The sequence below is a fragment of the Dendropsophus ebraccatus genome, chromosome 7 (genome assembly GCF_027789765.1).
Source record: "Dendropsophus ebraccatus isolate aDenEbr1 chromosome 7, aDenEbr1.pat, whole genome shotgun sequence".
Lineage (NCBI taxonomy): Eukaryota > Metazoa > Chordata > Amphibia > Anura > Hylidae > Dendropsophus > Dendropsophus ebraccatus.
In genome coordinates this window covers 97,503,965-97,528,770 of record NC_091460.1, presented here as the reverse complement: position 1 = coordinate 97,528,770, position 24,806 = coordinate 97,503,965, and the positions used below count along the sequence as shown (strand labels likewise).

The window sequence follows — 24,806 nt, the reverse complement described above, 5'->3', positions numbered from 1 at the left end:
TTAATGTATACCAATTTGTTCAGTGCAGCTCCCGCTCTTACTTTCTTTAATTGTTAGGGCAGAACTTTCTTAAAAAAAAAAAAAAAAAAGATGATGTCCAGCACCTATGCAATATTCCAATATCTTACATCTTTATTAGTAGTAAAACACTCCATAGTCCACCTTCATGTTTCAGGCCAGATGGCATAAGTACAAAATTTACAAAAAAACATTTAACACAGCCACACATGGGGTCAATGTCCTAGATACACTGATGATGAGACACGTGATGTGTCTCTGCCGTGTTTTTGTTGATCTCCCTGAGGTCAACCAGCGTCCTTCCACATTGGGTCATATGATCCGTGTACCACCCATTGGGAAACTCTAAAAACCTGGAGAAAAAAATACATGCTAGCAACAAAGCATAGTAGCATACAAAAACTGGAAAAAAATGCATATTTACAGCAACTAAAGACACATATATACATTTACAGAATTTCCTTGTGTAGCTACTTCAATTGTGTACAAAACTTGAATACATACATATGAATTTCTACAGTAGTTTTCCATGTAACCATTTAGAATATTACTATGATTTCATTTGTCACAATACTTATTAATATGTGACGATGAGGTCCTGTCTTGGATTAAGACCTTTGTTTAGTAAAGTATTGTATTGCTCCCCAAAAGTTATACAAATGACCAATATACACTTATTACGGGAAATGTTTATAAAGTGCTCTTTTCCCTGCCCTTACTCCTGCATCAAGGCTTCACTTCCTGGATAAAATGGTGATGTCACGACCCGTCTCCCAGAGCTGTGTGGGCTGTGGCTGCTGGAGAGGATGATGGCAGAGGGACACAGGGTACTGGAGGGACACTGAGCATCCCTCTGCCATTATCCTCTCCAGCAGCCACTGCCCACAGAGCTCTGAGAGTCGGGTCGTGACATCACCATTTTATTCAGGAAGTTAAGCCTTGATGCAGTAGTAAGTGCAGGGAAAAAGGACTTTATAAGCATCTCCTGTAATAAATGTATATTGGTGATTTGTATAACTTTTGGGGGGCAATACAATACTTTAATAAAAATTTTCACCGGACTTCCCCTTTAAAAACAAAAAGAAAAGAATTTAAAGGCATTAGTAAACACATCAGTATACACTAGGTTATGTGACATGTAGATATACATTTGGAAGAACAAATTAACCTGACAAACCTCATATAAGGTAAATCTTTCTAGTTAGTTTTCTGGAGATCCAACATTAACTATGAATTTAGTGTACAGTTTGTGTCTCTGGGATTTGATGACATCATACTTCAAGGTGTTAAGTCCATCCGTGTGCATGAATATGGCTGCTTGATTTATAAGGTGAATACTAGAAAGAAGGGAACAATAGAAACACTGAATAGAATAGAATGGAATAAACACAATAGACACTCTAAATAGCTGTGCAACATATAATGCAAAAGATACAGTATAAGACACACACCCTAGTTAGACAACTGAAAAAAGAAAAATAGATTTCTTGCTGACCACTTTAGAGGTGTAGGGCAGTGATGGGACCACTTTAAAGCAAATGTACCATCACTAGGTCTGAAATCTTTTTTGCAGTATCTACTTAACGCTAATGCAGGGATTCTGGTGAGGCTGTAATTTTTTCATAACACAGCCCGGTTCCCATGTTCGCTGCTGGGGGCAAGCCCAGCACCCCCTTGGTCACAATATCCCCTCCCCTTGGTGACGCGGTCCTGCTTGATTCTAATGGAGACTCATTACAGATGGGAGGGGTTATTGTCACACCAGGGGGTGCCAGGCCTGCCCCCAGAACTCAAAGCCAAGCAGGTGCTGCAAAAAAAAAAAATCAGCCCTGAATATTATTATATATAAATATATATTAATAAGTTACTATTTATTTTTAAAGCGCCCTTGACTTCAGAACATTGTACATATGATATGGGGTTTAAAGACAGAATGTATACATACAGAATGTAACATAAAATTGAGAAAACAAGTATAAAGCAAATGACAGACTGTACAAAGGGAGAAAGGACTTTGCCCTTGTCAACTTACAATTAAAAATATATGTCAATATGTTTGCTGCACTTCTCTTGAGTTAAAGACTATGATGTGGAGACATATCTCTGACATGAAAAATGATACAGTAAATGTCTCCATGTTGTCCCATCATTTTAGAACAGTATATGTAGTAGTCCCAGAATCTTTGGAAATTATGGGCATAGAAAGAGTTTTTTAACCTGTGAGGGGAGGTGATCAAATACGCAAACAGCTGGATAGAGAATCTTACTTCCCAAGCGCTTCTCCACAACAACTCATCGTTAAAACGCTTATCCTTTCTCAACCCCTCTCTTCCATTCCTCCCCAAATAACTTCACTGCTACTACACAGCCCCCAGATCGTGCTACTTTATGGACCATTATTATTAATTCCACCATATCTATCACTAAATGGGCAGAAAAAAAGAACCACCACATCCAACCTTTAACTTTATGGATGGTACTCTTGGTCCTCCTGCCTTCGTCTTGGAAGCAGTATCTCCATCGAGCCCACCTTAATTATACCACTAAAGGGACTTGGTCAATTTACACACATCTCTGGTTCTTAGAATACATTACCTTTTATTTATAAACCAGTAATAATCCTATAAAAGTAATAGTAATCCACATACCTTTCATTATCTTACTTTATTAAAAACTGTGTATATGGAACAACCACTCCATCAACCTTTGCACAATCCAGAAGCCACAAAGTCCCCACCCATCTTACCAATATTCAATAAACAAAAGAAAGGAAAAATTACTATTACCACTCCTATTTACAAATTCCCTTTCTCAAAATAAGATGCACCTTATTTTGAGAAAGGGGACCTGCTTGTTCCCGAAACGCTTCAATTTCTGTGCTTTTCATGAATAAATTGCATCTTTATTTTATCTGGCAACTTTTGGATGTCTTCCTTGGGCAGCTCTGAGTAAGAAGTACCTTGTTTTTTATTTTGCTCTTTTCACTATTTGTCTTTCACGGGCCCCCATATCTGGGAGCATCACGTTTGTGGTACAATCAGCTTTAGCAGCCCTCCTGCATCCTAGCCACTGGAAACCTTCTGCCACTCCACGGACCACCGTAGTACTGGTACCCCCACGGACAGTGAGGGGTTATACGCAATAAGCCTAAGGGGGAAAAAGGTAAGCAGCCTACTATTCTTCAATAATCGTCCCTTGTTTGATAGTATGACACGAGGCGCCAGGCCCTCTTTTTTTTCTCTTTTTACTTGTCCTATTTACAAATTCGGCACTCAGGAAGGAGATCCCCTGTTCACAACATATTTCCAACTCTCTGTTGTATCTTAAGCCCCTATTGCACAGGGCAACATAGAGGAGCAAACAAGCACTTAAAGCGTTTATTTGATCCTCATTAACTGCTCGCTGCCGCCGCTATTATCACGCGGTGGCAGCGAGCAAGTGAGTACAGGGGGGGCCCCGGAGAGCTGAAGGGGGGCTGTCCGGGGATAGCTAGATCTTCCGGGCACCCCATAGAGGATGGCAGCAGATCGCTTCTTTCACAGTCGTTTATCTTTCAACATGTTGAAAGACAAACGACAGCAAAGATCAGTCAACATCATTTATTATCGGACGATAATCGCTCTGTGTTATAGGGCGTTTAGTTTCAGCACCAAAGAAACTGATCACATCCTTACTGTTAAGTTTCTGAACTTATGCCAATGTTTGCCATTCCCTTATGCCAATGTTTTACCTACTGACCTAACTCCCCCCCCCCTCCCTTCCTCATCAGTGGCGAGCAAAAAAAAAAATCCCTCACTTCAACTCCCATCATGGATGTTTACTGATGCCTTAACCAATAATGCGCCCATAGCAGGACATACCCCTACAATTTTGCATACCATTTCCTTTTTGTGTAATGCCACAGTTCATATCCTAATATGGTACTTCCTACTTCCTTACATTCTTTGCATTTTTACTGGCGGTTTTACTGGAACCCAATTCCTTACCATCACTAATCTGGCTGCCATAAATAATTCATACACCACTGCTTTTACAACCTTCGGGAGCTGTTGTCCTTCTATTACCCCTAATATTGCACATAAAAACTTATCACCAAGAATAATTTTATAAATAATTCTCATACTTTTGAAAATATCCTCCAAAAATGTACCTAGTTCTTGACATGTCCACCAGTGATGCTCTTGATCAACATTCTCATTTCTACACTTTCCACACCTGACTACCCTATTCTTAGTCCACTTACTAATCTTATTTAGTCTCTACCTGAGTAATATAATCTAAGTGTATAAAAAAAATTGCATAACCTTATGTGTAGTGTCCTACCACGGGTGTTACTATTGGATACACCCTTTAGAAAGGTCTGTACTTATTCTTTACGTGGTAATAAAAAAAGTAGTACTAAAGTTTCGCCACTGGATGTTGCTGTATTAGATATGTGTATTCAGATGCTGCACGGCTCAGGTCTGTTAAGGGTTATTGTTTATTTGTATGTCACATGGATCTGCGAACCAATAGGAATCTGTCCTTCTCTCCTATCATCTCTCTCTTTACTTCTTCTGTTTGCACTCACACACAGCACATGTTAAATGCACTGAGGAAGGAAGTCACATGGGTGTAGAAAGTGTATAGGCCTTTCTTGTTGGACATTGTAGTGGAAGGACTCAAGCTAGACAGCTTTCTACAGTGGTCTTCACTGGGCCCTGGCCCTCTGCCAGGTCCCCTGCTCTGGTCAGTCATAGTTAGAACCCCGCATGGGTAGGACGCAAGTCAGCACACAGTTTTACTTCTTAGTAACGCTACACAACACTATGCAGTGTTAGACACTCACAGGAGAGTCAGAGGCCACCTCAACCCATGCCATGAACAAGGAGAGTCAAAGGGCAGGACAGTATCCACAAAAGCCAAAGAACCTAGAAACAGATGCAGATAGAGCAAAGTTGTGCAAAGCCTAGGAACTCTATCTCGCAGCGTGGTTGTAAGCAGGAAATCCTCAGCATTCTGCGCATCCCAAGTAACAAGGTCTGGGGCCTTGTGTCACCCCCTAGGACGGTTCAGCCAAATCTAATGGCATTGACTTACAGGTCAATATATGGGCACAATTATTCTCTTCTTCTTCTTCTTCTAAATATTCTTCTACCTCATCCTCCAGCATCTCGGCAGAGCACAGTACTATTTGGGTTGAGACTCTAACGACATCTTCCGCTCTGCTACTCGGCTTCTGTATATCACTCTACACGCTACTCAGTCAGCACGACTACGTCGTACTCAACATTCCTATTGAAGATTCGGTTGCTGTATTGTCACGTATTTGTCTATAAGTTTTATCAAGTGTTTTATCAAGAGAAACATCATAATCGTGTAACCTACTCCAAACACGTATCTTTTTAGTAAAAACATGCCTTACACGACACAGTATACACCTTAGCCTTGGGACACTTTCCCTTTCTGTGGGTGGCAGTTCCGATAGTCTGGGAGGGTCACTACACCACTCTGGCCATCCGTGATCACACTAACCCAAGGAACCCTGTAGCAACTTGGCAGGACACTGTTCACAGGGGGAAAAGGTACAACCAGCCTTCTAAAATAAAAGCAGGTGTGCCATCACACCTGTGTAGTCTAACTGGCACTGGCGTCACAAATTAACACCTCGAGGTCTGGCTGTATCTTAGCCAGCCACCAGCGGAGTGGCGTCACACTTTACCATCTAGCAGGTCACTGCCCAATCCTCCGATATAACATCACCTCCGGAGGTTTACACCACATATGCCTTTTATCTGACATACCACTGCATCCTTGCGGAAAGTGGTTAACCAGTGTATTGTATCATTAATAGCCTCCTGTAATGATCAGTATTACTCACTAGATGGCAGTGTTGTATGGCTAATTTGCTAGCCCGGGATTCGTAGTCTGACACTGAGCTTAACAATCAATGTTGAGATACTTTGTAAACCAAGATAATTTGCGATACAGTTACTACTGTATCATCCAACTGATAAATGAAACATTAGGGGCTATTGATACTCTATTTTTTAGAGCTGTAAGAACCACATTAAGTATCTACACTTTTTCCCCTTGAGAAAGGCATGTTGAGTAGTGAAACGTCTGGGTACTCCAGGTCAGCTCAAGCGGTTACAAGGATACTATACAGCAGTTAAGTGTTGGTGAATATACCCTGGGGATGCTGGCTCCCACAGGACTTAATGAAAAATAAAATAACAGCCCTAAAAACACAGTGTATGGTTATGTTCACACAACCTCAAAAATAGAGAAAAGGCATCCGCTTTTGCAATTTAAAATAACGTTCATTTTTGCCACAAATCAACTGACTGCAATGGCAGTGCATTGAAGTCAATGGAAAGACAGACTTCCAATGCATACAATGTATTGAATAATGGACATTTTTGCCGCAGACGTCAAAATAATGGACATGATTATTATTTTCGGACGTCTTTTGCAAACAGTGGATGTTTTTTATTTAAGCCACACCCAAAGTCCAATTAGTAACCCCAAACTAGAATAATGTACCATTGCAAGGGGAGGCCAGGCTGTTAAATGACGTCCGTTATTTTAGACTCAAAATGACGGACATCATTTTAAACAGAGCTAAAAAAAACTTTGTGTGAACATAGCCTATCAATAGCCTCTAATATTTAATACATCAATTGGATGACAGTAACTGTATTGCAACTTCTTTTGGCTTGCAAACTATCCTGACATTGATTGTTAAGCCCAGTGTCAGACCGCTGAAACTTCGAATAGAGCACTTCAGCAATACAACACTGCCATCTAGTGAACAATTCTGATCATTACAGGAGGCTATAACAATGCACTGGTTAAAGGGGTTGTCCAGCGAAAATCTTTTTCTTTCAAATCAGCTGATATTGGAAAGTTATATAGATTTGTAATTTACTTCTATTAAAAAAAATCTCAAGTCTTCCCATACTTAGTAGCTACTAAATGTCCTGCAGGAAATGTTGTTTTATTCAGTTTTACACAGTGCTCTCTGCTGACATCTCTGGCCACGTCAGGAACTGTCCAGAGCAGGAGAGGTTTTCTATGGGAATTCATATAAAACCAAGACAGAGTTCCTGTCTCGGCCAGAGATGTCAGCAGAGAGGACTGTGTCAGACTGAAAATAAAACTTCCTGCAGGTCATTTAGTAGCTAATAAGTATGGGAAGAGTTGACATTTTTTAATAGAAGTAAATTACATATCTATATAACTTTATGACATCAGTTGATTTGAAAGAAAAAGATTTTTGATGGAAAAACCCCTTTAAATATCATTTTTGCATACAATGACTATTATCTTAGCTGGCATTAGTACTCTTGCCACTGATATATGACTCACATTGTACAAATCATTAAAGGTTCCCAGTTTTAGTCACTCTTTGTAAATTGCACCATTTAAAATCTTAATAAAAAAAAAAGTTAAAGCGTACCGGTCGTTATAACTTTTAAGTTTACAATTTACATTCATTATTTTTTTTTTTAGTTATCAAGGAGAACATGGCACTTCCTCAAAAACAGGAAACATAAAGAAAACAGGAAGTCCTGTATATCCCAGGCCACCTGAGCACTTACAGAGACACTGATGGACACATTGAGCGGTGACTCTCTGTAAATGCCGGAATTCCTGTGTATAGTCAGTTTTTTTTTTAACCAGCACAAGTCAGAAAATCTGCCTTCAGGAGACTGGACCTGGGTTTCTGTTAAGTTCAGCTTTGTTTTACAGCATGATAACAACAAAAAAATAATGAATGCTAATTGCAAATTTGCTTTATATCACATCTACTGTCGATTTAGATTTTGAAAGTTATAACGACAGGTACACTTTAAGTATTAACCCTGTGAGGACCAAGCCCAAAATGACCCAGTGGACCGCACCAATTTTCATTTTTGTGTTTTCCGTTTTTTCCTCCTCCCCTTCTAAGAGCTCTAGCACTTTCATTTTTCTATCTACCAGGGCCATGTAAGGCCTTGTTTTTTTCAGGAATAGGTGTACTTTGCTCCACTTATACTTAAATGCCGTGGTCACAGCGTTTAAGGGGTTAATGACAAGTTGCAGCACGATCAGTGCAGCCTGTCATTAACAGTGAGGGCCCGGCTGCTGACTGCAGCCAGTTTCCACCTGCTATTAAGCGCTCTCCACTCTGGAGTGTGCTTCATAGGTCCTTAGAGACCCATGACGTACAGTTATGTCCATGGTCGCCTGGTGACAGACATACATGACGTAACTGTATGTCCAGGGTCGTCTAGGGGTTAAATACTAAGGAGGGCAGAAATAGGAGGGCACACTAAGGTCTACATTGAATTTACTAGCAAGGCTCTGAAATTAGTTTTTAAAAATACTTATTTCACATATGGAGAAAATTGGTACTGCCAGATAACTGGGAGAACTGGGACAAATCTTCATCTAGCTGTGTTTAACCCCTTCCCTCCTCAGGACATACCGGGGGAAGATTCAGAGAAGGGCCGTGCCGCAACCCCACTATTTAGAACAGTTAAATGCAGCTGTCACGTTTGACAGCTGCATTTAAAAGTCCTTTGCAGCCCCTCTCCCTGGTGTCTAGTGGCGGATCTTCCCCTGCGATGCCCCATAGACCAAAGGATAAAAGCGTTATAAGGATGAGAATAGAGCAATTTTAAGGAACATTTAGTTTTTATAAAAGATTTTCATTTTTTAAAAGCTGTCAAATAAAATAAAAGTTATGCAAGTTGCCTATTGTTTAATACAATGAATCCCTTAACAAATAAATTATCCCAACACAAAAAAGATAGAACAATAGAAAATGAGTTTTTAGGGGGAAAAATAGAATACTTTTATTGGTACATAAAAAATAAAAGACCCAAACATTCGGGTCAATAAAGTGTAACATGAAAAAAATACAGACAAATGGAATACAGACACAACACACAGTTCCCACAAACAACAAAAGAAAGGACCCCAGTTGTCTATCATTGTAATCATAAAAAAAATTTGTGTTTTATTTTCAATTTTACCACGCATATAATTTTTTTCTCAAAATTGATGCACTGTGCTCGAAGGTTCAATGACTGTAACAAATTCAATGTATTCCTATAGTACTACTTGCCTCTAGCGTATACATTCAGAATTCTGCTGTGTTCTAATTAGACTAATTATATTTCTTCCTATCTATGTGTTTTAGCACTGTAACTTGATTGAGTGCCTAATGTGTTAAAGGAAGTAGTCTGTACTGGCCTAGCTAACTTCATGTGATGATAACATCATCAGATCGCTTTTGGCAGCTCACAGATTGTCTCCTTCCCACACTAGCCTAAAGACATACCTCCCAACTGTCCCGGATTCCGCGGGACAGTCCCGTTTTCGGGGTTCTGTCCCGCAGTCCCGGAACGGCACCCAGTGTCCCGCATTAAATGTGGCCCCAGTGAAAAAAACAATAAACCAGTAACTCACCTGTCCGCCGGTCCCAGCAGCTCCTCTCCCGGCAGAGCGCGCACTCCCGTCATCCTCCGGGGCGGGCAGCGGGGTATACAGACACTGACTGCCGGAAGTAATTCATGACAGAGGCTGCAGGTCACTTCCGGCACAGTCAGTGTCTCTGTACCCCGCTGCCCGCCCCAGAGGACGACGGGAGTGCGCTCTCTGCCGGGAGAGGAGCTGCTGGGACCGGAGGACAGGTGAGTTACTGGTTTATTGTTTTTTTCGCTGGGGCCACACAAAGGGGAGGATTGGCTACTATGTGGGGCACTATATTGGGAATTGGATAATATGTGGGGCATATATGGGGGCATTGGCTACTATGTGGGGCACTATAATGGGGGATTGGCTACTATCGGGGGCATTGGCTACTATGTGGGGCATATTTGGGGGCATTGGCTACTATATGGGGCACTATATGGGGATTGGCTACTATGAGGGCACTATATGGGGGCATTGGATACTATGTGGGCACTATATGGGGGCATTGGATACTATGTGGGGCACTACATGGGGGCATTGGCTACCATGTGGGCACTATATAGGGGGATTGGCTACTATGTGGGGCATTTTATGGGGGATTGGCTACTATGTGGGGCACTCTATGGGAGATTGGCTACTATGTGGGGCATATATGGGGGCATTGGCTACTATGTGGGCACTATATGGGGCATTGGCTGCTATGTGGGGTACTCTATGGGGGATTGGCTACTATGTGGGGCACTCTATGGGGGATTGGCTACTATGTGGGGCACTGTATGGAGGGATTGGCTACTATGTGGGGCACTATATGGGGATTGGCTACTATGTGGGGCACTATATGGGGGATTGGCTACTATGTGGGGTACTATATTGGGATTGGCTACTATGTGGGGCACTATATTGGGGATTGGCTACTATGTGGGGCACTATATGGAGGGATTGGCTACTATGTGGGGCACTATATGGAGGGATTGGCTACTATGTGGGGCACTATATGGGGGGATTGGCTACTATGTGGGGCACTATATGTGGGGATTGGCTACTATGTGGGGCACTATATGGGGGCATTGGCTACTATGTGGGGTGCTATATGGGGATTGGCTACTATGTGGGGCACTATATGGGGATTGGCTACTATGTGGGGCACTATATGGGGCATTGGCTGCTATGTGGGGCACTATATGGGGGCATTGGCTACTATGTGGGGCACTATATGGGGGCATTGGATACTATGTGGGGCTCTATATGGGGGCATTGGCTACTATGTGGGGCACCATATGGGGCATTGGATACTATGTGGGGCACTATATGGGGGTATTGAATACTATGTGGGGCACTATGTGGGGGATTGGATACTATGTGGGGCACTATGTGGGGTATTGGATACTATGTGGGGCACTATAATGGGGGACTGAATACTATATAGGGCATTTTTGGGGGGATTGGATACTGTATAGGGCACTATTCAGTCAGCAGCATGTGGTGATTGTAGGGGAGTGGCTATGGAGGGTTGCTATGGAGGCGTGGCTATGAAGGGTTGCTAAGGGAGTGTGGCTATAGAGGGCCGCTATGGGGGCATGGCTATGGGGACTGCGGCGCACATGTCCCTCTTTGCTCTTTGCAAAAGTTGGGAGGTATGCTAAAGACCTAACATTTAGATTATACAACTCAATTACAGAGTACAGGTTAAATATTTTTTTCCACATGGCAGTATTTCTCTTGTATATTAAAATGCATCAAAACTGGCTTCGTTGGAGCTGTAGGCAGCATTAGAGAATCACTTAAAGGGGCAAATACAAACCAAAACTGCTGAAATCCTATGTCTGCCACATCAACTTAAACAGGAAAGCACGCACTAGTCATACACATGAACCTCTACAATGTTCTGTAATGTTGCACCATATAAGCGATAAAGTACTTTAGAGTATGTACAAATGTACAGAGGGTCTCCTGTCTGTAATAATTACCTTCTGCCCGTTTCCTCATTTCCAGGATCTCTTTTATGTAAAATTGCTTTGGATTTGGCAATTTGTGGATCTAAACGTTCAATCCTCATTCCTGCTGCTATCACTCTGAGAAAAAAATGGAGTGTGAGAGAGTTAAACAGATATGTTTATTTATAGCACTCTGTATGACTCCTTACCAACTTGTTAAACCCAACACTTTTTGAGATTGAATAATCGGATCAGCTTAAAAAAAACAAATAAAGAGGCCCCACCCTAAAACTACCTATATTTCTTGCACACATATGTGTTTTTATATATATATATATATATATATGTGTGTGTGTGTGTGTGTGTGTGTGTGTGTGTGGTTAATAGAGCTCACTATTCGATAATGAAACTGATAGTCCCCACATGTTTGGCGGCTTTAAAGGGGTACTCCAGTAAAAACTACATTTATCAGATCAAGTGAAAGTGCCAGATATTTGTAATTTCCTTCTGTAAAAAAAAAATCTCCAGTCTTCCAAAACTTATCAGCTGTTGTATGTCCTGCAGGAAGTGATGTGTTCTCTACAGTCTGGAGAGCAGGAGAGGTTTTATATTTGGATTTGCTACTGCTCTAGACAAGTCCTGACATGGACAGAGGTGGTAGCACAGAGCAGTGTCTCAGTCTGGAAAGAATACACCACTTCCCTTACGTCCCATTGGCATCACAACATATGGGGTAAATTCGCCCCTGCGAGCCCCTGGGACGAAGGAATATTTAATGAAAAAATAACAATTAAATTTTAATCCCCTCCTCCATGAGGTATAAATAGGCTCCACCTCACCCTAGACCTCAGTCTTTTTTTACTTCGTTGCTGTTAGCCCTAGGGGACTTTGTCCCTCCTCCGTTTTTATGCTTTGTTAACCTGTTGCATTCAGGTTTTCTCTCCAGGTAATGATTGCTGGGATGCCGCTGGAGCCGGTGTCCAGGTAGTATCCTGATATTTGCTTCTGCAGGTCTTAGCTTTTAAGTTTTTCTTTCCTAGTGCGTCTTGGAACGCACTCTGCGTGTCACCCGAGCGGCTGGCTTTTCTTCCAGTCGCGTTCGACTGTGGAACGCATCGGCGCTGCGTGCGTCTCAGCACTGCGGCATCCGCGTCATGTCACTTCCGGGGGCCGGCAGCGGCGTGCCCTCTCTGCATGCCGGATTAGCTGTGTGTTCAAGGCAGAAGGTAAGCTGTTGCTACCTCTAGGTCTGGCTGTCTTCCTCTGGAAGGATTTTCTGTGGCTCATTTGGATCTAATAGAAAACATCTGAGTGCAAAGTGCTGTGATCTCTCTTCTATATACTTAAAAGTAAGTGTTGCTGCCACCTAGTGTCTCTTTCCGATATCACTCTAGCCAGGCTAGTGGTTTATATGTATTGTAATACATTGATTATTTGCAGATGTCTGAAATGGAGACCAGTCCTGCTGCTGGCAAAAGACCTTCTAAGGAAGCACTTCATGTGCCGAGTGTGAGACTCCACTACCTGACGGCTATGGATACCGTAGGAGGATCATTTTTTCCAGATAAGATTCATCCTTTCTTTCATAAAAATATTTATGAATGCCTAAAAATATTTATAATGCCTAAGTACGCTGTCCTTCATGCAGACCTAAACCTATGAGGAGCCTGATGTTCAGGATGTAGTTGTATGGGTCAAGGACTATGTGCAAAAGACTTTAGCGGCTAATGAGATTCGCCGCCCGTGTCCTAAGTTAAAGACCAAATGGAGCATTTCTCTCTCTACTCCCAGCCTTTGAGTATATTACTTTATGGCTGTAGGATTATGGTCATTTTCAGTTTTACTGTGATTGATGAAGTTAAGTCATCATCTTCTTCTGAAACCTCTTCTACTTCTGAAGATGAGAGAATTATTCAGGGGGTATTTCACAGCTGATAGAATTCACAAGCTCTGCTAAGCTGTGCAAGCTGAAATACACCCTGAGGAAATAGAAGAAGATAGGATTGGTCCTCCTCAAAAAAGCCTAGGGCTTTTTCTGTGGGTAAGACTTCATTGTCTATGTTACAGGCGGAATGGAAGGAACCGGAAAAGGCTCCGGGTTTGAGCAAGAGGTTTAAGACCTTATATGTTCTCAAGGAAGAACAATGTAAGGACTGGAATGAGCCTCCAAAGGTGGACCCGGCCATAGCCAAACTGTCAAAATGTACTGTGCTGCCTGCGGAGGACGGATCCAATCTTAAGGATCCGATGGATAGAAGGGTGGAGGTAGCCCTCAAGAGATCATATACGGCAGCGGCAGCCCAAGGGGCAGTCTCCATTTCTTCTTTGAGGTTTCTAGAAGCCTAAGAAGATTGCTGACCAAGGTCCAGGAAAATTTGGAAGGTAGAGCTAGCAGGGACAAGGTCCTTCGCTCCTTAAAAAAGGTCATTATGGCCATTGACTTCCTCTGCGATGATGCATCTCAGGGAACCAGGTGAGCGTAAAAAAACTAGTACGCTCTCAACCGCTGCCGAAGGGCGCTATGGTTAAAACCCTGGGTTGGAGATGCTAACTCCAAAATTCAGCTCTGTAATATAGAGTTCCAGCCAGGTAGGCTGTTTGGCTCTGAGCTGGATAAATTAATGGAGGAATTGTCTGACAAGGAGGGGAAGTCCCTACCATTGTCCTATAAGAGCGGTGATTCCTTTCGCTGAGCAAAATCTCCTCAGCGAGGCAAAGGGAGATACCAGTACAGAGGTCGAGCAAGAAACTATTCCAGAAGAGGTTCCGGGAAGCAGCAGAATAAGGACACCAACAAGAAACCAGACTTCTGACGCAGAAGCTGTCCAGTGGGAACACGTCTGAGTTTGTTTCTCCCTGCCTGGGAAGAATTAAGAAAAGATCACTAGGTGTTAAATATTATTCAAAATGGTTATGTCCTTCATTTATCATCTCTTCCTCCTCCAAGATTTCTTCTGTCAAGAAATCTTTAGCCAGAAAGACACTCAGTCCTAGAGACAGAAATTCTTTACCTCCTTTCCATTGAGGCTCTAGAGGATGTTCCTCTATCTGAGATCGGTCAGGGAGTTTACTCCCCAGTGTTACTAGTGCTGAAGCCATCCGGAAATTGGAGGCTTATTATAGATTTGCGATATCTCAACAGGTGCATCGTAAAGAAGACGTTCCACATGGAGAACATAAGATCGGTAAAATCTATCCTCCAGGAGGGAGATTTTATGGTCACCATAGATCTACCGGATGCATATCTTCATGTACCGATTCTGAAGGCTCACAGGAGAGCCTTCGCCATCCAAATACAGGGGAAGGTAAGACACTTACAATTCAAAGTCCTTCCATCCGGAATACCTCCGCACCCTTTGTTTTCACAAAGGTAGTGTCACCATGATGGTTCGCTTCCGTTTACAGGGGATAAAGTTATCCCTTACCTGGACGATTGGTTGATTATGACTCAGACTCAGGATCTTCTGAGAGCTCAGTTCAACTATGTCCAGGACATACTTCAACAATTAGGTTGGCTTATCAACATAGAGAAATCAGACTTAATTCCTAATTCCTCCTCGTCAGGTATCCATAAGAACATAAATGCGCTTTCTAGGGCTCCTTGCCTCAGCTGCGGACGCGGTGCCATGGGCGTTATGGCACATAAGATTTCTTCAAGAGAGAAGCACTAACAGTATGGAACCGAGGACTGAAGGACTTGGATGCGATGATGTTCTATCGACTCAAACAAGACATTCTCTAATGTGGTGGAGACAAGTCAAACATGGAGTTTTATTTTCAGAACCACACTGGATAACCATCACGACAGATGCTTCAGGAACAGGTTGGGGAGTTCATCTGACAGTCATCACGACTGCAGGATCTTGGAGTCAACAGGAATCCGCTCTGCCCTCCAACGTGAGGGAGCTCAGAGCGATTTACCTAGCTCTTCTTCATTTTTCTCCTCCTATTTTACAGAGAGCAGTCAGAATCCGGATGAACGACATGACCTGTGTGGCGTACCTAAACAGGGAGGTACCAGATCCCCTTCTCTCCTCAGGGAAGTAGAGAAGATTTTTCTGTTGGGCAGAAACCAGAATAACCAGACTCTCTGCGATTCATATCAGGGGTGTCGACAATATATTGGCGGATTGAGTCGAGGCCTGACATTACCGGGGGAATGGTCTCTCTCAAGGAGAGTGTTCATTCAGTTAACCCAGAGGTGGGGGCTTCTTCAGAGAGACCTCATGGCATCAGCAAGCAATGCCAAACTAAGGAATTTCTGTTCCCTTTACAGGGCAGACAATCCCACGGTATTGGACTCAATGACAATACCATGGACATACCAGCTGGCGTATATCTTTCCTCCCATAGCCATGATTCCCAGAGTCTGACGAAGATCAGTCGTCAGTAATAATAATAACTCCCTTCTGGCCGAAGGGGTCATGGTTCACCCTGCCCATGAATATGAGCAGAGGGGAATTTTGGAGATTACCTCTGCATCCGGATGTAATATTCCAGGGTCAACATCTGTGCAGGAATCTTTCCAGCCTCAGCTTGACAGCTTGGAGACTGAGAGGACCGTATTGGACTCTAGTTTTTCTGAGAAGGTATAGTATACTCTTTCTCACGCTCGTAGTAGCACTACAAATAAATCTTATGCACGTATTTGGAAGATTTTCAAGATTGGTGTGCAAGCAGGAGTATTGATGGACTTAAACCTTCTACTCCACAGTCATTGGAGTTTTTACAGGAAGGCTTCTATAAAGGATTAAAACCTAGTTCCATCAAGGTGCAGATAGCAGCCCTCTCTGCACACCTAAACTCACGTTTCTTTCAGATCTTGGAGGTAAAGAATTTTGTTAAGGCTAGACTAGGCCTAACCTGGTAAAGCAGGTAGAGCCATGGGACTTATCCTTTCTGTTGAGACGCCTGTGTCTTCCTCCCTTTAAGCCTTGGGAGGAAGTAGACTTCAAGTTAACATTGAAAGTTTCTCTTTTACTAGCCATTACCTCTGCTAAGAGAGTTGGAGAACTTCAAGCCCTTGGCTCCGCACCTCCATACGTGATTTTTTCCCAAGACAAAGTTATCCTTAGGTTCCTTCCAGGATTCCTGCCTATGGTGGCTTCATTTGCCAACATCAACCAGCCAATAGTATTGCCTGTATTTTCTCCTACTGGATCATCTAAAGAAGACTTGGATCTTTCTTTATTGGACATATCCAGAGCTATCAAGATCTATCTACATAGAGTAGGTGATTTTCGTAAAGACAAAAGGTTCTTTATCCCTTTCGCAGGAAAGAACAAGGGGAGAAAGGCTTCAAAACCTTCAATATTTAGATGGATCTGTGACTCCATTGCCTTATGTTACTCCTCTGCTGATCTGGATCCACCAGAATTTACCAGGGCTCACTCTACTAGAGCTGTGGCCTCCACTTGGGCAGAGCGTGACGCTGTGCCACTTGAGGACATATGCCAGGCAGCTACCTGGTCATCTTTGACTACCTTTGTGAGATATTTCAGGCTGGATACTTCTTTCTTGTCAAGAACAACCTTTGCAAGATCTGTTCTTAATGCGGACGTAATAAATAACCCGCCCATTGGGGATAATGCTTGCTAATTCCCCATATGTTGTGATGCCAATGGGACGTAAGGGAAGCTAAAATTATTATGTTAATTTGTTTTCCGTAAGACCCATTGGCATCACAAGACTCCCTCCCTGTGTTTTATGTTTCTTTATAATTAGACTGAGGTCTAGGGTGAGGTGGAGCCTATTTATACCTCATGGAGGAGGGGATTAAAATTTAATTGTTATTTTTTCATTAAATATTCCTTCGTCCCAGGGGCTCGCAGGGGCGAATTTACCCCATATGTTGTGATGCCAATGGGTCTTAGGGAAAACAAATTAACATAATAATTTTAGCTTCCTGCAGGACATACAACAGCTGATAAGAACTGGAAGACTGGAGAATTTTTAAAGGAAGTAAATTACAAATCTCTGGCACTTTCTAGTACCCGTTAATTTGAAATAAAAAATGTTTTGCTGGAGTACCCCTTTAATCAGCCAATAAACATGCAGGGAGGGGACAGGGAGTTCCTGCTACCTAGCAGCTATGTTGACTGCTGTTAGAGCAGTGATCAGCCGGCTGCATCAGGTGACCTGGGTGTATGTAGAGCCAGGTCTCCAGATGCTCGAATCACTTGCGATCTCTTAGCTGAAAGGGAGAGATACTGGGGCAGGGACAGAGCATGTATGGGGCTTAGATGATATAGTTAGGTAGGCGATTAGCATCCAAACATACAATACAGTCCTTGCAAATTATATTTTTATTAAAGAAAGAATTTTTTAACAACTTGTATAAAGTAATTATTAGTCGCTTATAAAAGTATAAATGTAACAAGTCGTGTTATAAACATAAGATATAAGGTAGAGGAAAGAAAGGGGATAAATAGGTTAAGTAAGGGAGGGTATGTGCAGTTGTTTCCACAATACAGTCCTTTTAACCCTTTGAGGACCAGGCCCAAAATGACCCAGTGGACCGCGCAAATTTTGATCTTAGTGTTTTCGTTTTTCCCTCCTCCCCTTCTATGAGCTCTAGCACTTTCAGTTTTCTATCTACAGGGCATGGCCGTTTCTAGGGGCGGGTGGGCCGGGCGACCGCACGGGGCGCCGAGAGGTTGGGGGCGTTGGTGGCACCCCCAGGACCTCACTTAGCGGTGTGTACTCCCGGCCTGCCCCATCACCTGCTCCGACCCCTGTACCGCCCGCTGGACTGCAGCTCCGCCCCCCCGGACAGCGCTTGCCCGAGCCGAGCACTCATCACCCAGCTGGCTGCTGTCGCCCCCTCCTCTGGGTCCTGGCCTGACCTCCCCATCACCTGCTCAGACCACTGGACCGCCCGCCGGACCGCAGCTCCGCCCCCCGGACAGCACTTGACCGAGCCGAGCGCTCATTACCCAGCTGTCTGCTGCCGCCCCCTCACACATTGTCTCCCTCCAGCATATGACGTCATCTGACTGTGCTGGAGGGAGAAGATGTGTGCAGGGGCGGCGGTGGCGGCGGCCTGCTTGCTCCTCGCAGGCCGGAGGAGAAGAACGGACAGGGACCCGCTCTATTTATTGAGGTGAGTATAATGTTGTTTTTTTGTGTGTGTGTGTGTGTGTGTGTTTTGGGGGGTGGGGTGCAGAGCACAGGGGGAGATTATTTATATGAGGACAGCATGGGGGGGATTTTTTACTATGGGGGCAGAGCACAGGGGGGGGATTATTAATATGAGGACAGCATTGGGGGGATTATTAATATGGGGACAGCATTGGGGGGGATTATTAATATGAGGACAGCATTGGTTGGATTATTAATATGGGGACAGCATTGGGGGGATTATTAATATGAGGACAGCATTTGGGGGATTTTTTACTATGGGGGCAGAGCACAGGGGGGGATTATTAATATGAGGACAGCATTGGGGGGATTATTAATATGAGAACAGCATTGGGGGGGATTATTAATATGGGGACAGCATTGGGGGGGATTATTAATATGGGGACAGCATTGGGGGGGGATTATTAATATGAGGACAGCATTGGGGGGGGATTATTAATATGAGGACAGCATTGGGGGGATTATTAATATGAGGACAGCATTGGGGGGATTATTAATATCAAGACAGCATTGGGGGGATTATTAATATGGGGACAGCATTGGGGGGGATTATTAATATGGGGACAGCATTGGGGAATTATTAATATGAGGACAGCATTGGGGGGATTATTAATATGAGGACAGCATTGGGGGGGATTATTAATATTAAGGACAGCATTGGGGGGATTATTAATATCAGGACAGCATTGGGGGAATTATTAATATGGGGACAGCATTGGGGGGATTATTAATATCAGGACAGCATTGGGGGGACTATTAATATGGGGACAGCATTGGGGGGATTATTAATATAGGGACAGCATTGGGGGGATTATTAATATGAGGACAGCATTGGGGGGATTATTAATAAGAGAACAGCATTGGGGGGATTATTAATATGAGGACAGCATTGGGGGGACTATTAATATGGGGACAGCATTGGGGGGGATTATTAATATGGGGACAGCATTGGGGGGATTATTAATATGAGGACAGCATTGGGGCGGATTATTAATATGAGGACAGCATTGGGGCGGATTATTAATATAAGGACAGCATTGGGGGGATTATTAATATCAGGACAGCATTGGGGGGATTATTAATATGGGGACAGCATTGGGGGGGATTATTAATATGGGGACAGCATTGGGGAATTATTAATATGAGGACAGCATTGGGGGGATTATTAATATGAGGACAGCATTGGGGGGATTATTAATATTAAGGACAGCATTGGGGGGATTATTAATATCAGGACAGCATTGGGGGAATTATTAATATGAGGACAGCATTGGTTGGATTATTAATATGGGGACAGCATTGGGGGGATTATTAATATGAGGACAGCATTTGGGGGATTTTTTACTATGGGGGCAGAGCACAGGGGGGGATTATTAATATGAGGACAGCATTGGGGGGATTATTAATATGAGAACAGCATTGGGGGGGATTATTAATATGGGGACAGCATTGGGGGGGATTATTAATATGGGGACAGCATTGGGGGGGGATTATTAATATGAGGACAGCATTGGGGGGGGATTATTAATATGAGGACAGCATTGGGGGGATTATTAATATGAGGACAGCATTGGGGGGATTATTAATATCAAGACAGCATTGGGGGGATTATTAATATGGGGACAGCATTGGGGGGGATTATTAATATGGGGACAGCATTGGGGAATTATTAATATGAGGACAGCATTGGGGGGATTATTAATATGAGGACAGCATTGGGGGGGATTATTAATATTAAGGACAGCATTGGGGGGATTATTAATATCAGGACAGCATTGGGGGAATTATTAATATGGGGACAGCATTGGGGGGATTATTAATATCAGGACAGCATTGGGGGGACTATTAATATGGGGACAGCATTGGGGGGATTATTAATATAGGGACAGCATTGGGGGGATTATTAATATGAGGACAGCATTGGGGGGATTATTAATAAGAGAACAGCATTGGGGGGATTATTAATATGAGGACAGCATTGGGGGGACTATTAATATGGGGACAGCATTGGGGGGGATTATTAATATGGGGACAGCATTGGGGGGATTATTAATATGAGGACAGCATTGGGGCGGATTATTAATATGAGGACAGCATTGGGGCGGATTATTAATATAAGGACAGCATTGGGGGGATTATTAATATCAGGACAGCATTGGGGGGATTATTAATATGGGGACAGCATTGGGGGGGATTATTAATATGGGGACAGCATTGGGGAATTATTAATATGAGGACAGCATTGGGGGGATTATTAATATGAGGACAGCATTGGGGGGATTATTAATATTAAGGACAGCATTGGGGGGATTATTAATATCAGGACAGCATTGGGGGAATTATTAATATGGGGACAGCATTGGGGGGATTATTAATATCAGGACAGCATTGGGGGGACTATTAATATGGGGACAGCATTGGGGGGATTATTAATATAGGGACAGCATTGGGGGGATTATTAATATGAGGACAGCATTGGGGGGATTATTAATAAGAGAACAGCATTGGGGGGATTATTAATATGAGGACAGCATTGGGGGGACTATTAATATGGGGACAGCATTGGGGGGGATTATTAATATGGGGACAGCATTGGGGGGATTATTAATATGAGGACAGCATTGGGGCGGATTATTAATATGAGGACAGCATTGGGGCGGATTATTAATATAAGGACAGCATTGGGGCGGATTATTAATATAAGGACAGCACGGGGGGGGGGGGGTTATTACTAATTTGGATGCAGCACGGCGATTTATTACTATGGGGACAGCACAGGTGGCATTATTACTATATGGGGGCAACCCACATACCTACTCACTTTACTGCACATGACACAAAAAAGTGGAAATTATAAAAGTGCGGAGCCTAAAAATGTTTGTCTGGCAGGTTCACAAAAGATCATCATGGTAGTCCGGGCCAGAAGGGGAGGAAAAGGGATCAAAGAAGACGTCACCTGTGAGTCACTGAATGACTTTTTTTTGCCCCACGTAGAAAAGGGTTGAATAACACTGCTGTATGCCATGATACACACACTGCTTCCCCCTACTAACACCCGCACCCCCCTCCACATATCACTTTGGGGGGGGGGGGAACTTTCAGCAAGATTCGCCCTGTAGTTCAAATTACCTAGATTGTTATATTTTAATAGATCGGACAATTACGCACGCTATGGTATAGTATATGTTTATTTATTTATTTACACTACGGTTCAAAAGTTTGGGGTCACCTAAACAATTTTGTGTTTTCCATGAAAAGTCACACTTCTTCACCACCATACGTTGTGAAATGAATAGAAAATAGAGTCAAGACATTGACAAGGTTAGAAATAATTTGTATTTGAAATAGCATTGTTTTTCCATCAAACTTTGCTTTCGTCAAAGAATCCTCCTTTTGCAGCAATTACAGCATTGCACACCTTTGGCATTCTAGCTATTAATCTGTTGAGGTAAGCTGGAGAAATTGCACCCCATGCTTCTAGAAGCAGCTCCCACAAGTTGGATTGGTTGGATGGGCACTTCTGGCGTACCATACGGTCAAGCTGCTCCCACAACAGCTCAATGGGGTTCAGATCTGGTGACTGCGCTGGCCACTCCATTACCGATAGAATACCAGCTGCCTGCTTCTGCTGTAAATAGTTCTTGCACAATTTGGAGGTGTCTTTAGGGTCATTGTCCTGTTGTAGGATGAAATTGGCTCCAATCAAGCGCTGTCCACTGGGTATGGCATGGCGTTGTAAAACTGAATGATAACCTTCCTTATTCAAAATCCCTTTTACCCTCCCACCTTACCAGCACCAAAGCAACCCCAGACCATCACATTACCTTCACCATGCTTAACCCCTTAAGGACAGAGCCAATTTCGATTTTTGCGTTTTCGTTTTTTCCTCCTTGTGCTTAAAAGGCCATAGCGCTTGCATTTTTCCACCTAGAAACCCACATGAGCCCTTATTTTTTGCGTCACTAATTGTACTTTGCAATGGCAGGCTGAATTTTTGCATTAAGTACACTACGAAACCAGAAAAAAATTCAATGTGTGTTAAAATTGAAAAAAAACAACGCATTTTGTTTATTTGGGGGAAATGTGTTTTTACGCCGTTCGCCCTGGGGTAAAACTGACTTGTTATGCATGTTCCTCAAGTCGTTACGATTAAAACGATATACAGTATAACATGTATAACTTATATTGTATCTGATGGCCTGTAAAAAATTCAAACCATTGTCAACAAATATACGGCACTTAAAACCGCTCTATTCCCAGGCTTATAACGCTTTTATCCTTTGGTCTATGGGGCTGTGTGAGGTGTCATTTTTTGCGCCATGATGTGTTCTTTCTATCGGTACCATATACGACTTTTTGATCGCTTTTTATTACAATTTTTCTGGATTTGATGCGACCAAAAATGCGCAATTTAGCACTTTGGGATTTTTTGGCGCTGACGCCGTTTACATTGCGAGATCAGGAATGTGATTAATTAATAGTTCGGGCGATTATGCACGCGGCGATAGCAAACATGTTTATTTATTTATTTACTTTTATTAATAACCTGGGAAAAGGGGGGTGATTCTGACTTTTATTAGGGGAGGGGGCTTTTTATTCACAACACTTTTTTTTTAACTTTTACACTTATACTAAAAGCCTCCCTAGGGGACTTCTAGTATAAGTGCTTTGATCTCTCATAGAGATCTCTGCAGCATAGATATGCTGCAGAGATCCATGAGATAGGCACTCGTTTACTTCCAGCTGCTGCAGCCAGAAGTAAACGAGTGCTGAGCGGGGGACGGCGCCATCTTGGAGCAGCCCCCATCCGGCAGCACACACGGAGATTGCTCCTCCGGGATAACATCCCGGGGGAGCGATCTCCACCACTAGACACCAGGGAGATGCTGGATCCGGTAATCGGATACAGCTGTCATGTTTGACAGCTACATCTGATTACTGTATTAGCGGGCACGGCGATCGGACCGTGCCCGCTAATACCTGCGGTCCCGGGCTACAAGCAGCACCCGGGACCGCCGCGGTTCAGAGCGGGGTCGCCGCGCGGCCCCGCTCTGAACATACTTAACGGCATCAGGGCGTAAATATACGCCCTATGTCGTTAAGGGGTTAACAGATGGTGTCAGGCATTCTTCCAGGATCTTTTTATTTGTTCTGCGTCTCACAAACGTTCTTCTTTGTGATCCAAACACCTCAAACTTGGATTCATCCGTCCACAACACTTTTTTCCAGTCTTCCTCTGTCCAATGTCGGTGTTCTTTTGCCCATCTTAATCTTTTTCTTTTATTGGCCAGTCTCAGATATGGCTTTTTCTTTGCCACTCTGCCCTAAAGGCCAAAATCCCACAGCCGCCTCTTCACTGTAGATGTTGACACTGGTGTTTTGCGGGTATTATTTAATGAAGATGCCAGGTGGGGACCTGTGAGGCGTCTGTTTCTCAAACTAGAGACTCTAATGTGTTTATCTTCTTGCTTAGTTGTGCAACGCGGCCTCCCACTTTTTTAAAGTTATCTTCATTGAAAAGTACAGTGTTTTCCTTCAAAAATAAGGACATTTCAATGTGACCCCAAACTTTTGAACGGTATTGTATTTTTATATGTTTTATTTATATAATGGGAAAGGGGGGTGATTTAACCCCTTAACGACAACGGGCGTACATTTACGCCCTCACTGCCTGGGACTTAACGCAGGAGAACGTAAATGTATGCCCTGGCGCTGTCCCGGGCTATGGTGCGGGCTCACGAGCTGAGCCCGCCCCATACCGGGTGAGGACCGGCTGCTATCTGCAGCCAGGCCCTCACCCTCAATGGGCCACCGCCATTAACCCCTTAAACGCCGCGACCGCATCTCCGTTCACTTAACGATCGGGACCCTCGCAGTGTGTCTGCAGGGGTCCCGATCGCTTTTCCTGACTTCCGGAGGTCTTTTACCTTCCTCCGTGCAGTCATTGGATCGGTCCTCTGATTCAGCCTGCCACAGATGTCACAGATGACACTGATTCCTGCAATGCTATGGCATAGCAGGGATCAGTGTTACAGATCCAATGTATGTAAGTGATAGTTCCCTAAGGGAGCTATAAAAATGTAAAAAAATTAATTAATAAAAGTTTTACAAAGTGCCACAAAGCCCCTTCCCCCAAAAAAGTGTAAATAAACCCCCTTCCCATTGCATACATAAAACACATAAAAAGTAATAAAGTTAATTAACATATTATACACCGTAGCGTGCGTAATCATCCGATCTATTAAAATAAAACAATACTTCTCCTGCACG

The 24,806-nt window shown here is 43.3% G+C and overlaps 1 protein-coding gene across 3 annotated transcripts in view; it reads right to left on the bottom strand.

The window, feature by feature from the left end:
- Positions 1 to 162: 162 nt before the first annotated feature.
- Positions 163 to 24,806, bottom strand: part of LOC138796915 (beta-1,4-galactosyltransferase 1-like) — a 160,100-nt gene continuing 135,456 nt past the window's right edge. For all 3 annotated transcript variants that reach the window (XM_069976654.1, XM_069976656.1, XM_069976655.1), the window contains exons 6-8: positions 11,430 to 11,534; positions 1,196 to 1,355; positions 163 to 371 (exon numbers count right to left, since the gene is read on the bottom strand). In XM_069976654.1, the coding sequence (XP_069832755.1) occupies positions 1,220 to 1,355; positions 11,430 to 11,534 (241 nt within the window). In that variant the 3' untranslated portion in view covers positions 163 to 371; positions 1,196 to 1,219. The remainder of the gene's footprint in view (positions 372 to 1,195; positions 1,356 to 11,429; positions 11,535 to 24,806) is intronic.